The sequence below is a fragment of the Numenius arquata genome, chromosome 2, assembly GCF_964106895.1.
Source record: "Numenius arquata chromosome 2, bNumArq3.hap1.1, whole genome shotgun sequence".
NCBI classification, from domain to species: Eukaryota; Metazoa; Chordata; class Aves; order Charadriiformes; family Scolopacidae; genus Numenius; species Numenius arquata.
The window spans coordinates 91,296,144-91,317,358 of NC_133577.1; the positions used below are offsets into that span (position 1 = coordinate 91,296,144).

Sequence of the window (21,215 nt, forward strand, 5' to 3'; positions counted from 1 at the left end):
TGTGCTGGGGATTTGAAAACAGGAGACTTACCTTTCACAGGATGAAAACTAAAATATTGACCAGAACTCTACCAACTGTGGCTTAATGTTTGAGAAATTGAGTTTCTCAATTAAGATGCTAAGACTGGGCTGTTAAATCTTTATGTAGATATTTAAAAAAGGGTTTAATGCTGACATTCCACTTTATCCCCCCAAAAGAGGATGAGTTACAGATTTTTAGAGACATTATATTGGTCTTTTTTAGTGCCTGATACTTAATGTATCAAGTTTTTGGTTTTCCCTTCAAGATTTATTTAAAATGATGCGTCCGTATCCATTCCTTAATCTTTGGAGAGTGATAATGTGAGAGATTATGATTTATGAGTGTTGGAGCAAACTGCTAGTATATTTGCCTTGAGTTTGTATTTCAAATGCCAGTAGTTTGGTTAGTAGCTTCTGATGGTATTTGGTTTCTCACTCAGTATACCCAGAAGAAAATGCATCACACCATAAAAACATATGTGACTTTTATTTTTTTTTTTTTTTCTGTGAAATGATAATCATAGAATCATAGAATCATTCAGGTTGGAAAAGACCCTTGGGATCATCGAGTCCAACCATCTACCCTACTCTACAAAGTTTTTCCCTACACCATATCCCCCAACACCACATCTAAACGACTCTTAAACTCATCCAAGGATGATTACTCAACCACCTCCCTGGGCAGCCCGTTCCAGTGTCTGATCACTCTTACTGTGAAGAACTTCTTCCTAATGTCTAGTCTAAACCTACCCTGTTGCAACTTGAAGCCATTCCCTCTTGTTCTATCGCTATTTGCTTGTGAGAAGAGACCAGCACCAACCTCTCTACAATGTCCTTTCAAGTAGTTATAGAGTGATGAGGTCTCCCCTCAGTCTCCTCTTCCTCAAACTAAATAGTCCCAGCTCCCTCAATTGTTCTTCATATGATTTATGCTCCAGGCCCTTCACCAGCTTTGTTGCCCTCCTCTGTACCCGCTCCAGCACCTCAATATCTCTCTTGTATTGAGGTGCCCAAAGCTGGACACAATACTCCAGGTGTGGCCTCACCAGTGCTGAGTAAAGGGGGACAATCACCTCCCTACTTCTGCTGGTCACACTATTTCTAATACAAGCCAAGATGTCATTGGCTTTGTTGGCCACCTGGGCACACTGCTGGCTCATATTCAGCCGCTTGTCAATTAGAACCCCCAAGTCCTTTTCCACCAGGCAGCTTTCCAGCCACACTTCCCCAAGCCTGTACTGATGCATGGGGTTGTTGTGGCCCAAGTGCAGGACCTGGCACTTGGTCTTGTTGAAGTTCACACCATTAATGTTGGCCCATCGATCCAACCTATCTAGGTCTCTCTGTAGAGTCTCCCTGTCCACATGCAGATCAACACTCCCGCTTAACTTGGTGTCATCTGTGAACTTACAGATGATACACTCTATGTCATTATCAAGATCATCAATGAAGATGTTAAACAGAAATGGCCCCAACACTGAGCCCTGGGGAACACCACTTGTGACCGGCCACCAGCTGGATTTAACTCCATTGAGCACCACTCTTTGGGACCGTCCAGACAGCCAGTGCTTGATCCAGTAGATCGTATGCTCGCCCAGGCCATGTGCAGCTAGTTTTTCCACTAGAATTCTATGGGGAACAGTGTCGAATGCTTTCTGAAAATCTGGGTAGATAATATCCACAGCCTTTCCTTCATCCAATAATCGGGTCATCTTGTCATAGAAGGAGATCAGGTTCGTCTGGCAGGACCTGCCTTCTATAAACCCATGCTGACTAGGCCTGATCCCCTGGTTGCCCATTATGTGGGTTTTGATGGCACTCAAGATGACCTGCTCCATGACCTTCCCTAGTATCGAGGTCAGGCTGACGGGTCTATAGTTTCCTGGATCCTCCTTTTTGCCTTTCTTGTGGATGGGTGTTACATTTGCCACCCTCCAGTCCATTGGGACCTCCCCAGTTAGCCATGACTTCATATAAATAATGGAAAGCGGTTTGACGAGCACATCTGCCAACTCTTTCAGCACTCTTGGGTGTAGCCTATCTTGTCCCATAGACTTGTGTGCATCCAAACGGCGTAGCAGGTCACTGATCTCTTCCTCTTTAATTGTGATGCCCTCATTCTGCTTCCCCTCCCTGTCTCCTAGCTCATGAGGCTCAGTGTCCAGGGAACAGCTAGTTCCACTGCTAAAGACTGAGGCAAAGTAGGTGTTGAGCACCTCAGCCTTTTCCTCGTCCTTGGTGACTATGTTTCCCTCTGCATCCGATAAAGGAGGGAGATTTTCCCTAATCCTCCTTTTGTTGTTAATGAATTTATAGAAACATTTTTTATTATCCGTAACAGCTGTAGCTAGGTTGAGCTCTAGCTGCGCTTTGGCTCTCCTAATTTTCTACCTGCATAGCGTCACTACCTCTTTATAGTTTTCGTGAGAGAGGCCTGCCCCCTCTTCCAAAGGTTGTAGACTCTCCTTTCGTTTCTGAGATCCAGCAAAAGGTCCCTATTTAGCCAGGCTGGTTTCCTTCCTCGCCTACTTGTTTTTTGGCACACGGGGACAGCCTGCTCCTGTGCCTTTAAGACTTCTTTCTTGAAGTATGTCCATCCTTCCTGGACTCCTATATCCTTCAGGGCAGCCTCCCAAGGGACTTTGTCTAGCAGTCTTCTGAATAGGTCAAAGTTTGCCCTCTGGAAGTCTAAGGTGGCAGTTTTAGTAACCTCTCTCCTTGTTTCTCCAAGGATTGAGAACTCAATCATCTCATGATCACTCTCCCCTAGACAGCCTCCAACCTTTACTTCCCCCACAAATTCTTCCCTGTTCACAAGGAGCAGGTCCAGGAGGGCACTTCCCCTGGTCGGCCCACTTACCAGCTGCATGAGGAAATTATCCTCCACACACTCTAGGAACCTCCTGGATTGTTCCCTCTCTGTCGTGTTGTATTCCCAGGAGATATCTGGGAAGTTGAAGTCCCCCACGAGAACAAGGGTGGGTGATTGTGAGAGCTCTGCCAGTTGCTGATAGAATATTTCATCGATTTCTACATCCTGGTTTGGGGGTCTGTAATAAACTCCCACCACGATATCCACCTTGTTGACCTTCCCCTTGATTCTAACCCACAAACACTCTACACTGTCATTCCCATTATTAAGTTCTAGGCATTCAAATGTGTCTTTAACATAGAGGGCCACCCCGCTGCCTCTTCTTCCTTGTCTATCCCTTCTGAAGAGTTGGTAGCCATCGATTGCAGTGCTCCAGTTGTGTAAGTCTTCCCACCATGTTTCTGTGATGGCAACTATATCATAGTTTTCCTGGTGTATAATGGCCTCCAGCTCCTGTTTTTTGCCCATACTGCGTGCATTTGTATAAATGCACATTAGCTGGGCTAATTTTCCTGCCACTTTTATGGGGGCCGAGCCCCAACACCCCCCTGACCATGCCCAGACCCTTCTGTGGTTGCCAGCCTATCACTATCCTTGATGTCATCACCACATGGGTTACCATCCCTCACCTCTACTGAGACAACAGGCCACGAGACCTTGCTAGCGCTTTTACCCATCAGCACTGGTAATTTGCTCCCAGGCTCCTCTTTAGTAATCCTGCTTTCATCCCCATCCCCCTTCGAACCTAGTTTAAAGCCCTTTCAATGAGCCCTGCTAATTCTTGCCCCAGTATTCTTCTTCCCCTCTGGGTAAGGCTTGCCCTACCAATTGCCAGCAGGCCTGGTGTCCTGTAGATCATCGCATGATCAAAGAAACCAAAGTTCTGCCGGTTACACCAGCCTTGGAGCCAGGAGTTTATCTGCTGGCTCTTCCTGTTTATCCTCTCATCAATTCCTGGAAGTGGTGGGATAGAGGAGAACACAACTTGTGCTCCTGATCCCTTAACCAGCCGTCCAAGGGCCCTAAAGTCTCTCTTCAGTGCCCTTGGACTACTGGTAGCTACCTCATTGCTGCCTAATGTTCCAAGGGATCTTATAGCTAAGGAAGAATACCAATTTTGAGAAATAGAGTTGTGAAGATACTGATGATCTGTTTGGTGAGATATATGTGTTTGTGTAAAATGAATGTTAATATTTAAATTTCACCCCAGAGAGCATTAAACCATACAGAGAGGTAAGGTTGTCACAAGACCTCATTCTGAAATCACATTATGATTTTAGCAGTCTCCTGATAGCCAGATGAAATTAAAGAGGGAAAAAAAATCTATCGTGTTAGATAGATAGATATCGTGTTAAAACAAGAAATGAGGACAATCTGTCAAATCTAAATCCAGAGACAAGTCTCTTTAAAGCTGGAAGTGGTATCTAATTCTGTGATTTTATTCTGATGTTAGTTGCTACTCATTAGAGTGAAGCATGCCATATACTTTACAAATGCAGTTTCTTTTTCTGCTTAAGTCATAGTTTCATTGAACACCCAAATCCCTCAAATATATTGGAATTTTTATGGGATTTTTTTTCTAAGACTTCGGTTTTATATGACTAAGCAGCTATAAAAGTAGATTAAAAAATCAGCATTGCAACTTAGTTGTGACTGACTGGAAACAGTACATGACATTGGCTTTGTTCCCTGTTGAGTATCCTGCAGAACTAGAGGATTCCACAAAGGAACTGAATGTTTGAATTCCTGGAAGAGTAAAAAAGGCTTGTGGAGGGTATTACAGGACAAATACATAGAAGATTTACAGGAACAAAACTTTTCTTTCCTGAACCTTGAGAGAAAAAAAACATCAATATCAGATTCTACTGTTTATGATGGGAATATTTCATTTTGGTATAGCTACTTATAACTGTCTTATTCTATGAAACAGTGTTGGTCAATGAGTCTTAGAGTACATAAGAAGAAAAATTGTAAAATACAATTTTGTAATGAATATATCTGACTGAATTTTGCAGTCAATGGGACTGGATGCATTTAATGCATAAATTAGCTTACTTATGTGGTCAGAGAAAGTAGGAGAAAGAAACTGAATCAGTAATTTTTTCAAATAATTTGTGTCATATTCTGAGCTATGAGAAGGTGAAGCTTAAAGAACAGACGTCACTGGAAATAATTTTTAAATCTCCAAGGTATGGAAATCTATTTTTGATTTTTCAAAATCAGTATGATACTAAGAAAAAAAAGCACTGCTTCCCTTTTAAGTATTTTGTTATCCAAAAGAAAAGTTATTCTGTTTTGAGGGTTCTGTTTAGCATGAATGCACTGGTGGGAAAGCAAAGAACTCCTGACTCTGGAAACTCTTCCACTTTTGTTTTGGTCAGGAAAAGTTAAGAGTCATTCAGTAAACTCTTTTATAATGAAAGCAGGATTTTGGTTTCAGTAGCAGACAAGCTGTCAAAGCTGGTTTAAGAAATAAAACAATTTCTTTTCTGTGTCCATCTCTCTACAGTTGTATTTTTAGTCTAAGTGTGATGGGGAGGATTATTGTTTTTTTTCAAATTGTCTGAAATTCCAGCAACATGCATGTATCAAGTTTCATAATGTGCCTGTGAAGATATTTGTTTAAAGCAATGCTGTCGTCTTTTTTCTTTAAAGGCAATTCTGTACCTGCATCAGAGAATATTAAATGTTGTATTTCCAAGGGCTTATTAAATATTCATTAGTTTTCTTTTTGTGTCAAGGGCAAGCCTTCTAAGTCCTGGAATAAAACTCTAATGAACTAACAGAACCTTAAAAGCTGCTATTGAATACTCACGTTAGAAAATATACATTACACAGTGAGGGGAGTTGAAGGAGGAGGTGTTGAGATCCAACCACAGAACAAGTTGTGTCTAGACAGGATGCAGACTCTTTCTGAAAAAATACTGAAATGCTGTGAGAGATTTTATTCAAAACTTAACTATGAAACAAGAAGTAAGGATGACTACCCACAATTAACTGTGCATTAACCTCTTCACTGACTATGATCTGTCCATCTTGGAATACTAAATGATACGTAGAAGTAGCCTGTTTTAAGGGTGCAGGATGGACAGATAAAGCGTCTCTTGAATATGGAGTAGTATGAGTCTGGTTTTATGAATATGAATAACACATCTGAGTGTGAGGATCAGCTTCTGTCTCTGTTGCTGTTTTATTTGGGCTGTGTCTAAGCTGATAAACCTTAGAATGACTGAAGTCAGGCCCTGACTCCATCGCATCAAGGACAACATCAAGTTGTGCAATCTGTCCCAAACAGAACCCTGTTTGGGTTGGAGAAGAAACTTGGGCAGGCAGGCTAGCCTTGGTCAGTGTCCTCTGACCAAGTGCCTTTTCCTACTGTGAATTCCAGACACGGCCTATGAGACTGTTGTCAAGTAATTTGCAGGTTTTTAAAGTGCCCTTAATTTCTTCAAGGCGCTTTAGGAGCTGTGTGCAAGGTAAAACATGGCATTAGATGCACACAAGTTCTGATAATCCACAGACTGCTCAATTTGCAGTCCTAGAATTGTTTGTAATTTTTGAAATTGCTTTAAACTCTGAGCAACTCAGTTCCCCATGGGACACTGAATTCAAAATAGGAATCATAAAGTTTTCTAGTTCCAACAAGTTTTCTGCAGGTGTCTGACACTCCCTTTAGATTTATGTGCTTCATTAAAAATCAAGTTGTAGATGATTAATCCACTTACCATGAACATTAGTAGGACTCAGCAACAGATGATCCCATCAGCTCGAAAAGCTGGGAGCTGGAATCTGTACCAACGTTGTCTGAAATGTGATGCCGACACACATGAACAAAACTGGGTGCACACTGCCTTCAAAATGTGAGCAGAGGGAATCAGTAGCCTACTGAGAGCTTTAGCTACTTAATGAGGAACATTCTGCAAGCTGTGTATTACATATTGAACATTTTGGCAACTTTTAACTGCTCTCTTCTGGCAAAAATGGACTGAACGTTTTATTAATTCAACTTGTATTAATTTCAATTTTAAAATAGGCTGGTAGTGGCCCTGGAGTGTCTGTACAACCATTCTCTCACTTAGAAAAGTGTTGTCCCTTGGGGAAAAAGAAAAACCTAAATGAAGAAGGGTAGTTTTATCTGATCCATTGAAACAAACAAGAAACAACTATTTTTTTTTTAACTTTTAAGAAAGAGAAGAGGATCCTGATTATTTTGGTTTTATTTGAAAATTTTTCTTCAATGTTTTTCCAATGAGTTTCAAGCTTGGGCCATGATCTTTGGTTTAAAAAAGGAGATTGATAAAGTTGTTTAACTGTATACCAAGGCTGAGTTTGTCTTGCAACTAGTCAAAACCTAAATTTTCAGAACTTCTCACAGTGAAAGGCTGCTAATGATTCAAACAAAAAAAATGTCTCTTCATGTGACCTGTCTAAAACGATGGTAAGGCTAATTCCTTTTAGATTTGTGTGCTTCTGTGGTACCAGAACTTTTGTGGGCATTAGCAGAACTGAGGAAGAGAACTTGGTTGGTCCCATCCAGCAGAGAATCTGGGAGTTTGGATCTGTACTGACTTTGTCTGAAATCTGGTGCTTGCCCACATGAACAAAAATGGATGTGTTTTTAGATGTTCATTACCTTCAAAATGAGAGAAGGTGGAATTAGGATAGCATAAAATGAGGATAGCACATGAATTAATTTCATTTCTATCATGTGAAAAACACGCTAGAGTTGTGCAAACAGTCCAGAATGTCCTGATCCGAAGAGTTTAAATTTTAAAACAGAACTCAACAAGAGATAAAAGGAATGAGTGTCTTTGCTTAAAATCAGTGATGTATATGCCATTGTGTGCATGGAGAAATGTGTATATCTCATTGTTTTATATTGCTATGAATGGAAATTGCAGATTATCAAGAAAACTGTCACCAGATTAAGGTTTTTTTCTTGCCATTGTTTGTTCTAACCTCTGAAAGATGATTTCCTTTAGGATAACAGAATAGGATACTCAGGGAATTTTGGAAATGACTGAATGTCTTTTTTTCTTTAGGGATAATAAAACGCTGTTGACTGTAGGTGCATAGTTAAAAATTTAGATCTGCTTTGCCAATTGCTGCCAAGTGCACTGTGGCCTTTCACAGTGTCAATGTTGAACAACACAGTAATAAATAGCTTGTCAGGTAGTTCCACCTCTAGTTAATCCCTTGGTATTTGGCATTTTTTTAGAAAGGATCTGAACAAGAATGGACTCTCTTTCTGAAATACACCTCAGAAACAGGTGCTAATTATTTACATACTATTAGATTCAGTGCACTTTTGAATGTACATTTAATCTTTATTATATCTGAATTGCTGATAAATTTTAGTTTGGCTAGGTTGAATGTAATTTTCTGGTCTTTTCAGACAAAAAAAAATGTTCACAGTTGCCTGAAATCACCAAAGTGTTGCTGTTAAAGAGGTTGCCCAATATTTTATCTATTAGAAATTCTCATCCAGATTGCAAACTGCAGTGTTGATTTAGCTTCGGTGATCCTCAACCTCCACAGATTTTTTTGCTTTTTCCCTCCTTGACTGTGTAGAAAGGTGTTGGAGGGTGCTCTAGGAGCAGCCGAGGGGTCATCCTTAACCCACTGGTGGCTTAGAGTCTGATAAATTTGCTGTCCATGTTACAGAGGGGTTTTGCAAAGATCTGCTGAGATTAATTCACTTAGGTAATATAAATCTGGTTGGATTTGCTAAATTCAGTGGTCTCACACAAGACTGAGGCTTTTTGGTGTATGTTGGTGTCAGGTGCCAGGAAGAAATGAGCTATGAACACACAGCAATTTTGTAGTTAAGGCAAAGGCAGAAATATCTGTTCAGTAAAAATCAGCCAGACAGTGTAAGATTGTTTGCTTAGCTCATGACTAGAAGTTCAGACTGGATAAGTGTTCGGTTTAGTCCCTGAGTCTGAAAGTTCTGAAAGATAACAGGTTTAGAGAGTTTGTAATTGAGGCACTTGGTGTAATAACTTTGTTCCATTGATTGAGGAGAGGAAGCCATAAACAATGTGCAAATCTCTGATATAGGTAGACATATGGGTTTTTTTGACAGATAGATATATCTTGTGAATCTGAATATAATAAATTTGCCAGATCTACATTGCAAATTTAAACTTACTTCTCACAAAAAAAAAAAAAAGGGCAATTCTCTCTACTGGTTATAGAGACAACATTTTGTTGTCTAACTAGTATTCTCTGTTAGATAGATGCAACCATTCAGTATTGTACCAGCCCGAGTGAACTCCAGTGGCACACAATGCTAAATCTGTGTGCTTATACTAAGTTCATTGGTTGATACCTGAAGTACACAAGTTTCACTGCAATGTTGCAGCCTGGATTAAAGTGATAGAAGGGAGGCATTCTTGCTTCTGGCTGCTCTTCTGTCTCCCTTGTAACTGGATTCTTTCAATGAGATTCAAGATGAGATTCAGGATTTTGGTGTGGCAATATACTAGCATCCTGCTGCCACATTTTCTCTTTCCTCTACCACTGGGACCTGGACTGTAAGCTGCCTTTTCCATTAGCCTTGTTGTAGAGGATATGATATTTTTTTCTTCTTGCTGGGCTTCTTTAAGGTATTTAGTTTCAGGTTGGGGATTAACATAAAAAGAGCGATTCCCTGAGTGACTTGTAAGTAGCATTAAGGGAAACATAAAGTAAATTAAATTTATATACTAAAATAAACACTATTAAAAGGGATGAAGAGCATGCCTCAAGCTCTGAGATCCCTATCAGATATTTTTGTTTTACCAGCAAGTGACGGTTTGAAATCCTAAAAATCAAAACCCAAAAGAGTTAGTAATTTGTTTCTTTTTTGATACCACGCAATGGTACAATTTAAAGCTGCTAGATATGTAAGGAAGCAGTAGATATTTTCAAAAACCTCTGTAGGCACCTTTTTGTCTCACTGGACCTTTCGCACCTTCAAAAATTTTAAAGTCTTCAGAGAATTTTTTCCAGGATAATACTGGCTATGAAGTGTCTATTATGCTGAAAATCCAGAATAGCAAACGCATTGATAACATGTTATAAACCCTAGCTCAGGGAGGCATTTAAACACATTGTCTGTTCATGTACCATGCCGTTGCTGTTGGGGTGCCAACATGGTGATAATGTGTTACTGCTTAAAAGAAGTTAACTGTTTTAGCAAAGGAGCAAGTACCGTCAAAACACCTTTTCACCTGGCATGTTTTACTGAGTGTAAGAAATTTTATTACCCCTTCCAGCTCTTTGGCTCGGTGTTAATTTTTTTGAGATCCTGTCCTGGATGTTCAGTTTTCTTCAGTGATTGACTGTGATGAATGAGTTGAACATCAAGCAGTAAATGGTTTTTATGTCCTTAACAATCCTCTATGATGGCTGTCTCCAGGTTACTTAACTTTATTTTATCTGTTCATGTGCCCCCACCAGAACTGAATTTGTATTTCGCTGTTTGTTCGGATTGTCCTGGATTTGTAACTTTGATAGCAGGATTGTGGATCCTAACACACTGGCAAAACTCTACCACCACAGTGAGATAGGTTCAGCTAGGTTTACTCTGAGTCCTGCCGGAGGGTATGAGTGATCGATGACTGCGAACTAAAGAGGCTGTTCAACCAACTCTACATGTAACACAAAAGGCATTTTCTGCCAGAGAATATCCTGTGTTTTTCAGCCATTGAAAATCCAAAAGAAACCTGGTGTTTAGATCTATTCTTAGGACCATCTGAGGTGCTCTTAATGCCAGATGTGAATTCCTGGACCATAATCTCAAGACCATTGGGGTCAGCCCCATTTTCCACCATATGAGAAGTGGACAGCCTTAAATTTTGCTGTGGCTGGGTATGGGGGTTGTTTGTAAGGTACCTTCATGACCGAATGGAATTCACGATTTAGCATGGATTTAAGAATTCATTGCCACTTTCTGAATGAGTTGTAGCCTGTCATGGTGTCCATCGCCAAGGCTTTCCCTGCTCCCAGATTCCTGGCCTAATTGTGAGAGCTGTCTGCTGCTCTCCTCCGGCCTAGATGCAAAGTTTTATGCGTATGAATTTGTGAATCATTTGGGGGTGAATCAGTAAAAGATGTATAATGATCACTGACATCATTAGTATTAATGTGAAGAGCTCTGTGGTTCTGATATCTCTTTTATCTCTTTTTGTTTCAGTTCATCGCCTTTGCCTCTTTATTCTTCATCCTAGTTTCAATCACAACCTTTTGCCTGGAAACGCATGAGGCTTTCAATACTATTATAAACAAAACTGAGCAAGTTGTCAATGGGACAGAAACTGTGCTACAGTATGAAATTGAGACAGATCCTGCCCTGACGTACGTGGAAGGAGTCTGCGTGGTGTGGTTTACATTTGAATTTTTAGTACGTGTTGTTTTTTCCCCCAACAAACTTGAATTCATCAAAAACCTCTTGAATATCATTGACTTTGTGGCCATCCTGCCCTTTTACCTAGAAGTGGGCCTGAGTGGGCTCTCCTCCAAAGCTGCTAAGGACGTGCTCGGTTTCCTCAGGGTGGTAAGGTTCGTGAGGATCCTGCGAATATTCAAGCTCACCCGGCACTTTGTGGGACTCCGGGTGCTGGGCCACACTCTGCGAGCCAGCACCAATGAATTTTTGCTGCTGATAATATTCCTGGCACTCGGTGTTTTGATATTTGCCACCATGATCTACTACGCAGAGCGGGTGGGAGCCCAGCCTAATGACCCATCAGCGAGTGAGCACACACAGTTCAAAAATATCCCTATCGGATTCTGGTGGGCTGTAGTCACCATGACTACCCTGGGATACGGGGATATGTATCCACGGACTTGGTCGGGCATGCTGGTGGGAGCCCTGTGCGCGCTGGCAGGGGTGCTCACCATAGCCATGCCCGTGCCTGTGATTGTTAACAATTTTGGGATGTACTACTCCCTGGCCATGGCAAAGCAGAAACTGCCGAGGAAGCGGAAGAAGCACATCCCTCCTGCTCCTCAAGCCAGCTCACCCACCTTCTGCAAGACAGACTTGAACATGGCCTGCAATAGCACACAGGGGGACATCTGCCTGGGCAAGGACAACCAGCTGATGGAGCACAACAGATCATCAGGTAGGACCCCACTGGAAATGCATGTCCTCTGAAAACACTTTATAGACCAGTATGTTTGGTAGGGGTCAGAAAGCAGCCAGTCTTTCTGCCAGGAGAAGACGTAGCTCCCACCCTTCTCCCCTCCAGTGTTTGCGTGTGTCAGTCTCATAGAGGACAAACTAGGTATAGCGACATTCCCAAACCTCTATGTAGCTGGTCTATACAGTTTTGCTTGCTCTGTTGAGAATGCTTTCCTGCTGATGATATCAACCTTTTCTTTTGCCTGTTGTTTGTTGCGTCGTATGGATGTTTGTTGTTTTTCTGCATGACTGTGACTATTTGAGCAGCCACCGTGTCCCACCCTGTTGGACTCCATGGTGTTTTGCCTCAGTGTCTGTCTCTTGTGTCAGCTTTGCCTGTGCCACATCGTGGCCTGTTAAGCAAGATCCTACAAAGAAGCAGTCATTTAAAAGGAGCAGGTGCTTTACATCAAAAGCCCAGCACTCAAAGGAAATAAGAAGAAACTCTTTAGCTTTCTTTCCATTTGGCATTCTGCTTCCCTGGCTAGAAGAACTTCCTTCATCTGTGTTAGATGAGACTTTGCATGATATTTACTATTAATTGAATGATAATAGCATAGCTGATGTAAAGTTTATCAAGAAAAATGAAAACGACAGCCCTTAGTGACATCATCGTTATTAGTGTTGATTTTTATGATTATATTACCTTATTTGTTAGAGTTCCAAATGAGAGTATTTTTTGCTAATCACTGTGAAAATGCATATCAAGTGACAGCCTCTGCCCCTCCAAGCCACTGCACCATATTCCATATCTCTTCAAATTAAAGAGTGAATTTTATCTCTCAGTACAATTAAACCAAATTTTTTAGCAGCGAGGTTTTGTTTGTTTCTTGAATGAATTTATTCTTAAGCCAAGCACAATCTGATTACAAAGCTCACATACCAGTCATTAGAGTCCTGTTTGAAAGTTGCTAAAGAATACTAAGAGAAAACACACTCATGACTGGTGTCATTTAGTAACTGAAATTTATTTTTTAAAAAGAAGAGTCTGGAAAATCGGTCTCTGAACAATATCCATCTTTGGTCTGTTGCTCTGTTACTGAATAGCATTTATGTTCAAAGAAGCTCAGTTTCAGTCTCCGAGTGAGTGTTCACAAAGTTAACACCGCTTTTTGAACATCCTAAATATATTTAAGAGGATGGAAGCCCTTGAAAGGACTCACACTGAGGGTGGAATATAGTTAGTTTTGCAGTGCTTTGACTGATACCCACTTTCAGGCAACATCTTTAAAGTGTTAATGATAACAGCTTTTTCATGCCACCAGGTCCTACTAAAGGTATTTTGGAATGGAGGAGGCTCAGTGTGATCAGAGAAAAGAGACACTTTTTTGTGTCTGCAGCTTTATTTACAAGGTGCTATAGTCCTTGAAGTTAGAGAGAAAGCAGATATGTAAAAAGGACCCATTTTAAAGTGTTGACTTTCTCTTCAGTAGTGCCACCCCTCACATCATGCACTGTAGCTTTATTTCTGGTAGAGAAAGCTATTGGAGTCACTAGGAATTCTGTGCAAAACTTCAAGGCTGAATATAGCCCTTTGCATTACCAGTTCAGAAAACACATGCTCAGGTTTAAATGCAAAAGTAAAGCTGAAGTCAATAACATGCCATTACCTGTTATGTGCTGTACTGAGCAGAGATCTTTTTTTTCTTGGTGGCTTGAATCTGAAATAGTAGGTAATTTTAAAAGAGAGTCCTTTGGGAGTGCCAAATCAGGAGAGGTAAGAGTTTCGCTGTTTGACAAAATAAGCTACATGGACCAAAGACAGTATTTAATGTTGGGTACTTATGATGACCAGCAGTGCAAGCATGATAAGTATAGAAATGAAATGAAAGCTAAGTGTGTTATTAAACAGGTTCTAGTACCAAATGTTGAAAATTTAACCCTTCTGGAGGAGAGGTTGTCTTTAAAATATGCTAAACGACATATTTTAAGCAAAAATTACTAACATGACCTCTTCTTGAGCAAAAAGGTTAGCCAAAATAGTAAATACTTGTTTGTAATATCCAGGGCTGACTATATTCTGAAAAATTACAGTCCATAATAGGCAACTAACTGAGCCTTGATTTGATTATTTCTTGTTTCATGTTAGTTTAGTAGAAAGGAAAGTCAAAAGATCATTTGTTCTTCAATAAAAAGTGTACTTTTTGCCATTTTGTACTGATTAATGGTGAATTGCAATCTTGTTTTCTTCTAATGATTTACCTTATAACTATTTTTGAGTGATGGGAATATCCGACATTCAGCATAAGCTCTTTGTGATGTCTCATTTCCTCATTCATTATTGTCTGTAAATGGGCATGGTGCTTTAACCAGTGTTATCAGGTGAAGACAGTGCAGGAAGTGAGCAGCCACTCTCACCTGGTGAAAGGCTCCCTCCCATCAGACGCTCTAGTACCAGAGACAAAAACAGAAGAGGGGGAACATGTTTCCTACTGACAACAGGTGATTACACGTGTGCTACTGATGGAGGGATCAGGAAAGGTATGGACTTCTTTCATTAGATCATAAAAGATTACTCAGCAATGTGCTTGTGAAAAGCAAACTTAGAGTAAAATGTTTTGCACAATGCTCTTAGAGGAAAGACTGTACTCACAATGTATCTTTTTTCTTTATTCCTAGTCATTCTTTTCTTGTTTTCCTTTCTAATAGCACTCATCTCCTTTAGTCTTCACAAAGCGTGCTTGATGTTGGACCTTCACTTCACTTGTGTCTTCATTTGTCTGTTATCTTTAATGGGAAAGCCTGCAATTCAGACCTTGCTCATCCAGCCACTCATCACTCAATACCATTTGTCATTCTAAAAGACAAATTAATTATTTAATAATTTTGATCTGCGCTTAATAACTTAGTACAAATTACAGCTGAATAAATTACACTTAAAAGGTTGAATGTCAGAAGTAAGCAACATCTTTGTTCTGAACATAGCAAAGCATATCATATGAAATCCCATTTAGATTTATTTCAAAGAAAAGTTTGAGTTTATAATGCCACAAAATGCTTCCTCTTTGTATCACACACCACTCGTACTAAAAGGTGACTGTCTACCCCAACCAGAATTCAACTACAATAAACAATGTTTGATCTTGCAAGGTGCTAAAAATGCCTCTCTAGTTAGCCTCTTCAAATCTGATTACTCACTGTTCGGTAGGATTGGGTTCCCCAGGCAGAGTTTGCAAAACCTCCTGTTGTTGTCTGTATCACCCAGATACAGACCGATGGTGGGGCTGTCCCATCAGGGCACAGCTGGTTGTGGCTAGAAGCCTAGCCTCAGGGCATAGACCCCAAATCAGTAATGCCAGGGGTAGGCTTGCCATTACCTTAGATTATAATTTCTTTGGTTTCTTGGCAAATTGTATCATTCCAACAGGTTTCATGTTCCTCAGTGCTGATGTTCACCTCAGAGTTCATCTGCAGTAGTCACGTGGCACTGGACAAACATTTTTGGCTGAGATTTTTCTGCCTGTTTTTTTTTTTTAAACTTACCTTGTATACAGCAAACATGGCTGTCCCACCCAGCTATAGACTCTAAAGGACTTATCTTGGGCTATCATGCAAATGCTCTTTTTACATTTCAAAACTATGATCTCAGTGGTTTGAAGCTGTGAAGAGAGATAGGCAGTCAGAGTTCAATGTGTATGGTATTTGTAAAGATACAGTATGATTGTCTCTGTGTTTTACATATTCCTATAGACAATGTTTAGATTAAATGGGACTTCACTGCAAACATGTTTTTGCACAGATTTAGGATATTTTCCACTGAGTGTATATCTCTCACTGTCTTATCAACAGCTAGGATTATTTACAGTATCTCTAATGAGAAGGCCCTGGTCTTTTGAGGTCAGGAACACCTGAATAAGGCAGATTGCCATGGCATCTTGCAAGATAAGATTCTTGACTTCTTTTCGAAATTCTACTATAAACATTTGAGTGCTGTTCATTTGGCAGCAACCAATTAGAACAGATGAGAAATAATAAAAGGAAGTTACCCATTAGCTATTAAAGATGTATTCATATAACAATAAAGCATATTTTATACTGAGACCACATGAACATTTTAATTTCAAAATCTAGATTCAATAGAAAAGTGTTTCATTTTTTACTAGAAAAATGGGGCTTGAGTTCAGAACTGAGAGTTTCTCAATGAGAAATGTGCTCTTTGGCTCTGATGATAACCTTAATTTAGGCTGAAATGTTTTAGCCACTGACTTTGAAGTTTATTTTATTCAGAGTAGGGAAGTTAGCTCATAAGCAGAAAACGTCCTCAAGTAGCATCCAAATGTTTTTGAATACTTGAATTTAATTCACACACCAAGTCTATTAATTTTTCATTTTATTTTTTCCCTTTCTTTCTTTCAATACATCCTTCTTGTTTGGTTTGTTCATTGGTTGGTTCTTGGTTGTGTTCAATTATCATTTATTCTGAGCTTTTTTGCATTAGCACCTTATCTCCATCTCTAAGATGATACTGATTCAGAGCTGATCCAAACCCCACTGAAATACCTGGAAAGCAATGATTTTGGATCATGCCTCTATCTCTATTCATCTTGTCTTTCTTGTTTTCATTTTTTAGGAGTTCCTTTTTTCTTTATCATCTTTACCATCTTCCTCTATCAGTTCTTTGCTTTTTTCATTGGAAAAGTAGCAGGAAAAATATTTTTAAAAAATAGTTTCCTAATTTCTGTAAAAAAAAAGCTACCTGATTTTTTTTTTTTTAAAGTTTTATGAAGTTTTATGTTTACAGGGGAGATTAAATATATACACTAGCATTGTGCTTCCCTTCTATTCCCCTTTCAAACATGATTCTTTCTAATCTGTTTAAAAACTGATAGAAACTCAGAAACTGGAGGCTGTTTTTGAAGTGTATCAGAAGTCTGTGAAGCATCACAGTTTAGCCTGCCCTTGCAATCTGGAGATAACATTGTACAAAGTTTTAGCAGACATGAGGTTATACATTTGCTATAAGTACAGTTTTACAGTATGCAATTCTCAGTAGGTAAGAAATATGTTAATTGTTGCTAGGGGAGAACCTAAGATACGATTTTTCCTGAAGATGTTAACAACCGTCTGTTAACTATCTGTTACCTGGAGATCTGGAATTCAAGCTGGTAACTCTTTCAATAAGAAAAAAAAAAAATGTCTGGTGACATCCTGTATAATGTTTATCTGTATTGTCATTGACTTTTTATAGTTTCTATGGAAAAAGTCTCACTATTTCCCTGTAAGCAGTTTATACCTGAATGTCTTAACCTGACAAATGCTTAGATGCGTACTTGTCTTCAAGGAAATAGGTGGTGCCACTGAAATCAATGGGACTTCTCGTGCTTGCAATGAAGCATGTATCTGTGTATTTGAGGAGTGAAGTCCTGTCCGGCTTCATCTTCATTGTATTTCCTTTCTGATAGCTTTCTCCAGACCGATGGGCTGATCCTTTTCTTCATAAGTGAAATTATTCAGGTGGTATTGAAAATACCTGAACATGAAGATAGTAAGGCAGTCAATAGCAAGGCTTTTCCAACATTTTACAGCGTAGCCTCTACATGGTGAAAACGATCTATACGTAGCAAAAAGTCGGTAGCTAGAGCTCACAGGGTATATGAACAAAAATGTCTGCAAGTGCAATGTTCCCTCCAAATTGTGAAGCATTATGTGGTTGCCTTGTTTAATGACTAATTATTTACTATTTGCTTATGTGGATTAATACCGTTTATTTCATTTGAGTCAGCTGGATAATGAGCGCAAATATGGTGTTTTAAATTTGACAATCAGAAGGCATCTGCAAATATGTCAAAAACTGCTATCTTATTATACTTTAATATTAGACACAAAGTCTTAGGTTAATATTTCTGAAGATGGAGCTTCTTTCCCATAGTATCATTCAATCCTCTGCAGAAGTGATTTACAGATACTGTATGCAATTTTATCTAGCTTTTGTTTTATTTATTTTTAAAGAAAAGTCATCCTTTATTATGAACTGGGTTTAGCAGAGACTATATAATTCCAACAGGTTTTATAGTCTGTCTTAATGGGTTTCTGATTATGGTTAGCCAGATAGCTTACCCAGTAACCCTGTTGGGATCCTGTATCTTGCACACTGTGCAACCCTGCTGAAGCCAAGAGGGCGGCACTGAGTGCAAGATGGGATGTGGAAGTGCAGGTCAGACCTCTTGTGTGATGGTCTGTTTAATTTTCTGGGAAAGAATAGCTGCACTGATTTGTAAATAATTTTATTTATTGATATATTTTGGTGGTAATGTGTCTCAGCATTGAGTTCTTTTGCAGGCAGATTTTCTCTGAGTCCCAGATAGCTCCTTGGATTACATTACATTGTATTGTTTGTCTTTGTCTATTTTTTTGGCTGAATTCAACTGATGTCTGTGCATTTTCTCATACAAGGCTACGAAAAATCTCGAAGCTTAAACAACATAGCTGGCTTGACAGGCAATGCTCTGCGACTGTCTCCAGTAACATCACCCTACAGCTCACCTTGTCCTCTAAGGCGCTCTCGGTCTCCCATCCCTTCCATCTTGTAAACCAGATGGCATCAATCGGCTACATAGTATTAATTCAAATACTGTTTACCACAGTAAATATGGGAAATAAATGTAGCAATTAACCATAGGCTCCACAAATATGGTATAACTCCTGCATGATATAACTGTCAGTAGTAAGAAATGCCACTTGGGTAGCTGAAGTTTTCTATCCTGGCTTCTAAAGATTACCTAAGATAGCGCTTCTCCTTTATCTACTATATTGTCCTACTTTCCTGTGGCAATAAAAGGACAGGTAGTGGATGCCGTTGGCCAGTATATTCAATCAATAAGCATATTTTCAGGGAGATTTACTTAAAATAATGTGCTTCCAACTAATTATCAGTCGCTCCATTGAACCTCCATTTCTTGTGACTCTAATCCATTCTGAAGATGTCTGGAATCGTGTCTTGGTTGCACACAATGTGACTTGGGTCTGCTCATTTGCATGGACCATCCTGTCTCCATCACCTGACAAGCAGTGTTGCCAATTGTGGAGACCACAGAGGGCTCTGGATGTGTGTTCTCACATTGTACCATCCTGCTGAAATGAAAGCACTGATAAACTGGTCTGCATGTGGGATTGTTTTTCTTTGTTTAACCTTTTCCTTTCTTTTTTAACGATCTACTTGTTTATAAATGGCTTTACTTTGTGATTAACTTACTTTGGTACTGGATTGCTGTATCCGAGTTCTGAATGTCTCCGGTTGTTTGCACACAGATAACTGCAAAGAGGTTGTCATTACTGGTTACACGCAAGCAGAAGCCAGATCTCTTTCTTAATGGCTTGGGGAAGGCACAAAACATGCAAGAAAGGTAAACGCCATCCAGACTTGCAATTTTAAGCTAGCAAGTGCTGCTTGGTACTGTAGTCATTTCTCTACTCCAGGGTTCTTCAACATTTTCAGAGGCTGAGTACCAAGTAAAATCAAGAAGATTATTGGGGGCTTTTTTGTACCACTGTAAGAGGGTAGTAGTTTTCAAGTCGGGTTTTTGACCAGCCTTATACCTCTGGTTCATGAGCTTCGAAAATTTCTTCAGTCAGTGTTTTTTGAGGTGCTTCGTCCTATATGTTGTTTGTCTGTCTGTTTTGCAACCTGTCTACTGTATTCTCCATCTGTCTTCATAAAGCACAGAGATACTGTTAAAAAGCCCCCTTCTTTTAAGGTTAACTAAGGACATTTTTCTCCTTTTCTCTTTTTTTCATATGGACTATACTTATGTGTATAGATAAAAATATCTATATTTTTCAAGTGCAAGTTAGTATCATCTAGACTAACTCATGTGAGCACTCTGAAGATTTTTCGAGTGGCATTTAGTAGCGGCTTTACACTACTGACCGGTTGCCTATTGCATCAATCTTCCTCCTAGCAACCAGCATTCATTACAGTTTTGAAACTGTATCTCCTCTAGTGGCTTTTTCATTCAATATTAACCTCTGTTTATGCAACAGGACAAATGCAATGGCAGATTTTATGTTCTGGGCTGGTGAGGAAAAATTACCCTAAACTGTAGAGTTTTAGAACTACATGGGGAAGACCATAACAACCCAAATCTTAAGAAATCCTTGAGATTGTTGAATAATCCCTGATTGTCATGTTTTATTTTTTGTTAGGAAAAGAAATATAACTTATTGTTGACCATGTGACATGTTCTTCTGTACATAGCATAGCCCAATAGCATGACCTGCATGTCAGAATTCTTGTACAATAATGTATTTATCAAAGTATACATTTCTGATATTTAGAGATGTACATTGATTTAGTTTTGGTAAAATATTGTCAATAGAGAGATAATTGCGAACAGCTTTTAGCAAAGGAATTAATATAATATCTGGTGCTGCTGTTATATTAACTACAGTGTTGTACAGAATTTATCATGGATTTTTGACTGCTGAAAAAGGGACAATGGAATTTAGCCATACCAAGGACTGTACTGGAAAGAGACTGCTGCTGCTGAATGGGCCCTGAAAAACAACTCACGCCTTGAGGAGGTCACTGAGACTTTACACGGGAAGTAGAGCTTGTTAAAGAAGATTAAAGACTGATCATGATTACTGCTGCCAGAGGAAGGGGTGACTAGTCACTGTTGATGAGTCAGCTGTAAATAAAATGTGTGTGCATGGAATATCAGTTTTTATCTATATCAAGGAAAGCTGAATTCAAGTCATCATTGCTAAGGCTCCATGCAAAGACCCACACCCCTGTATGTATTCTTCCTGGTTCCTGCAGTAAGTTGTGCTGTGGAGCATACAAAGACACACACTTAATAACGATAGTGATGTAAACTACATCTGTCTTGACTTCTGTCATCATGGTATATTTTGCCAAGGTCACAAATACAAACAGAGTAGGTTTGCATAAATCCTTGCTTTCTCAGTTTGCCATGACCTATATTTGTATGAATTCTAGTGTACATGCCAAGTCTTAAGTTTACTTTGCACTTTGATAACAGAAATGTGACTGCAGACAAACATCACTGACTTTGTTCACAGCACACAGTCTTCTTTCATTGTTACCTCAAACTATAAGTATTATGAGAAATAAAATTCTGGCAGCAACTATTTTGGGTTTGTTTTTTTTTTAATTCAGTGTTGCAAACCCAACATCAATAAATATAGAAGTTG

General features: G+C 39.4%; 1 protein-coding gene across 7 annotated transcripts in view; it reads left to right on the forward strand.

Moving 5' to 3' along the window:
* Nucleotides 1-20,559, forward strand: part of KCNC2 (potassium voltage-gated channel subfamily C member 2) — a 103,783-nt gene extending 83,224 nt beyond the window's left edge. The window contains exons 2-4 of one of the 7 annotated variants that reach the window (XM_074167221.1): nucleotides 11,073-12,003; nucleotides 14,376-14,543; nucleotides 20,450-20,559. In XM_074167221.1, coding sequence (XP_074023322.1) covers nucleotides 11,073-12,003; nucleotides 14,376-14,543; nucleotides 20,450-20,559 — 1,209 coding nt within the window. Of the gene's footprint in view, nucleotides 1-11,072; nucleotides 12,004-14,375; nucleotides 14,544-18,455; nucleotides 18,593-19,308; nucleotides 19,373-20,449 lie in introns of those variants that run through there. The other 6 variants (XM_074167243.1, XM_074167216.1, XM_074167228.1 and 3 more) reach the window with 6 other exon arrangements.
* Nucleotides 20,560-21,215: the final 656 nt, after the last annotated feature.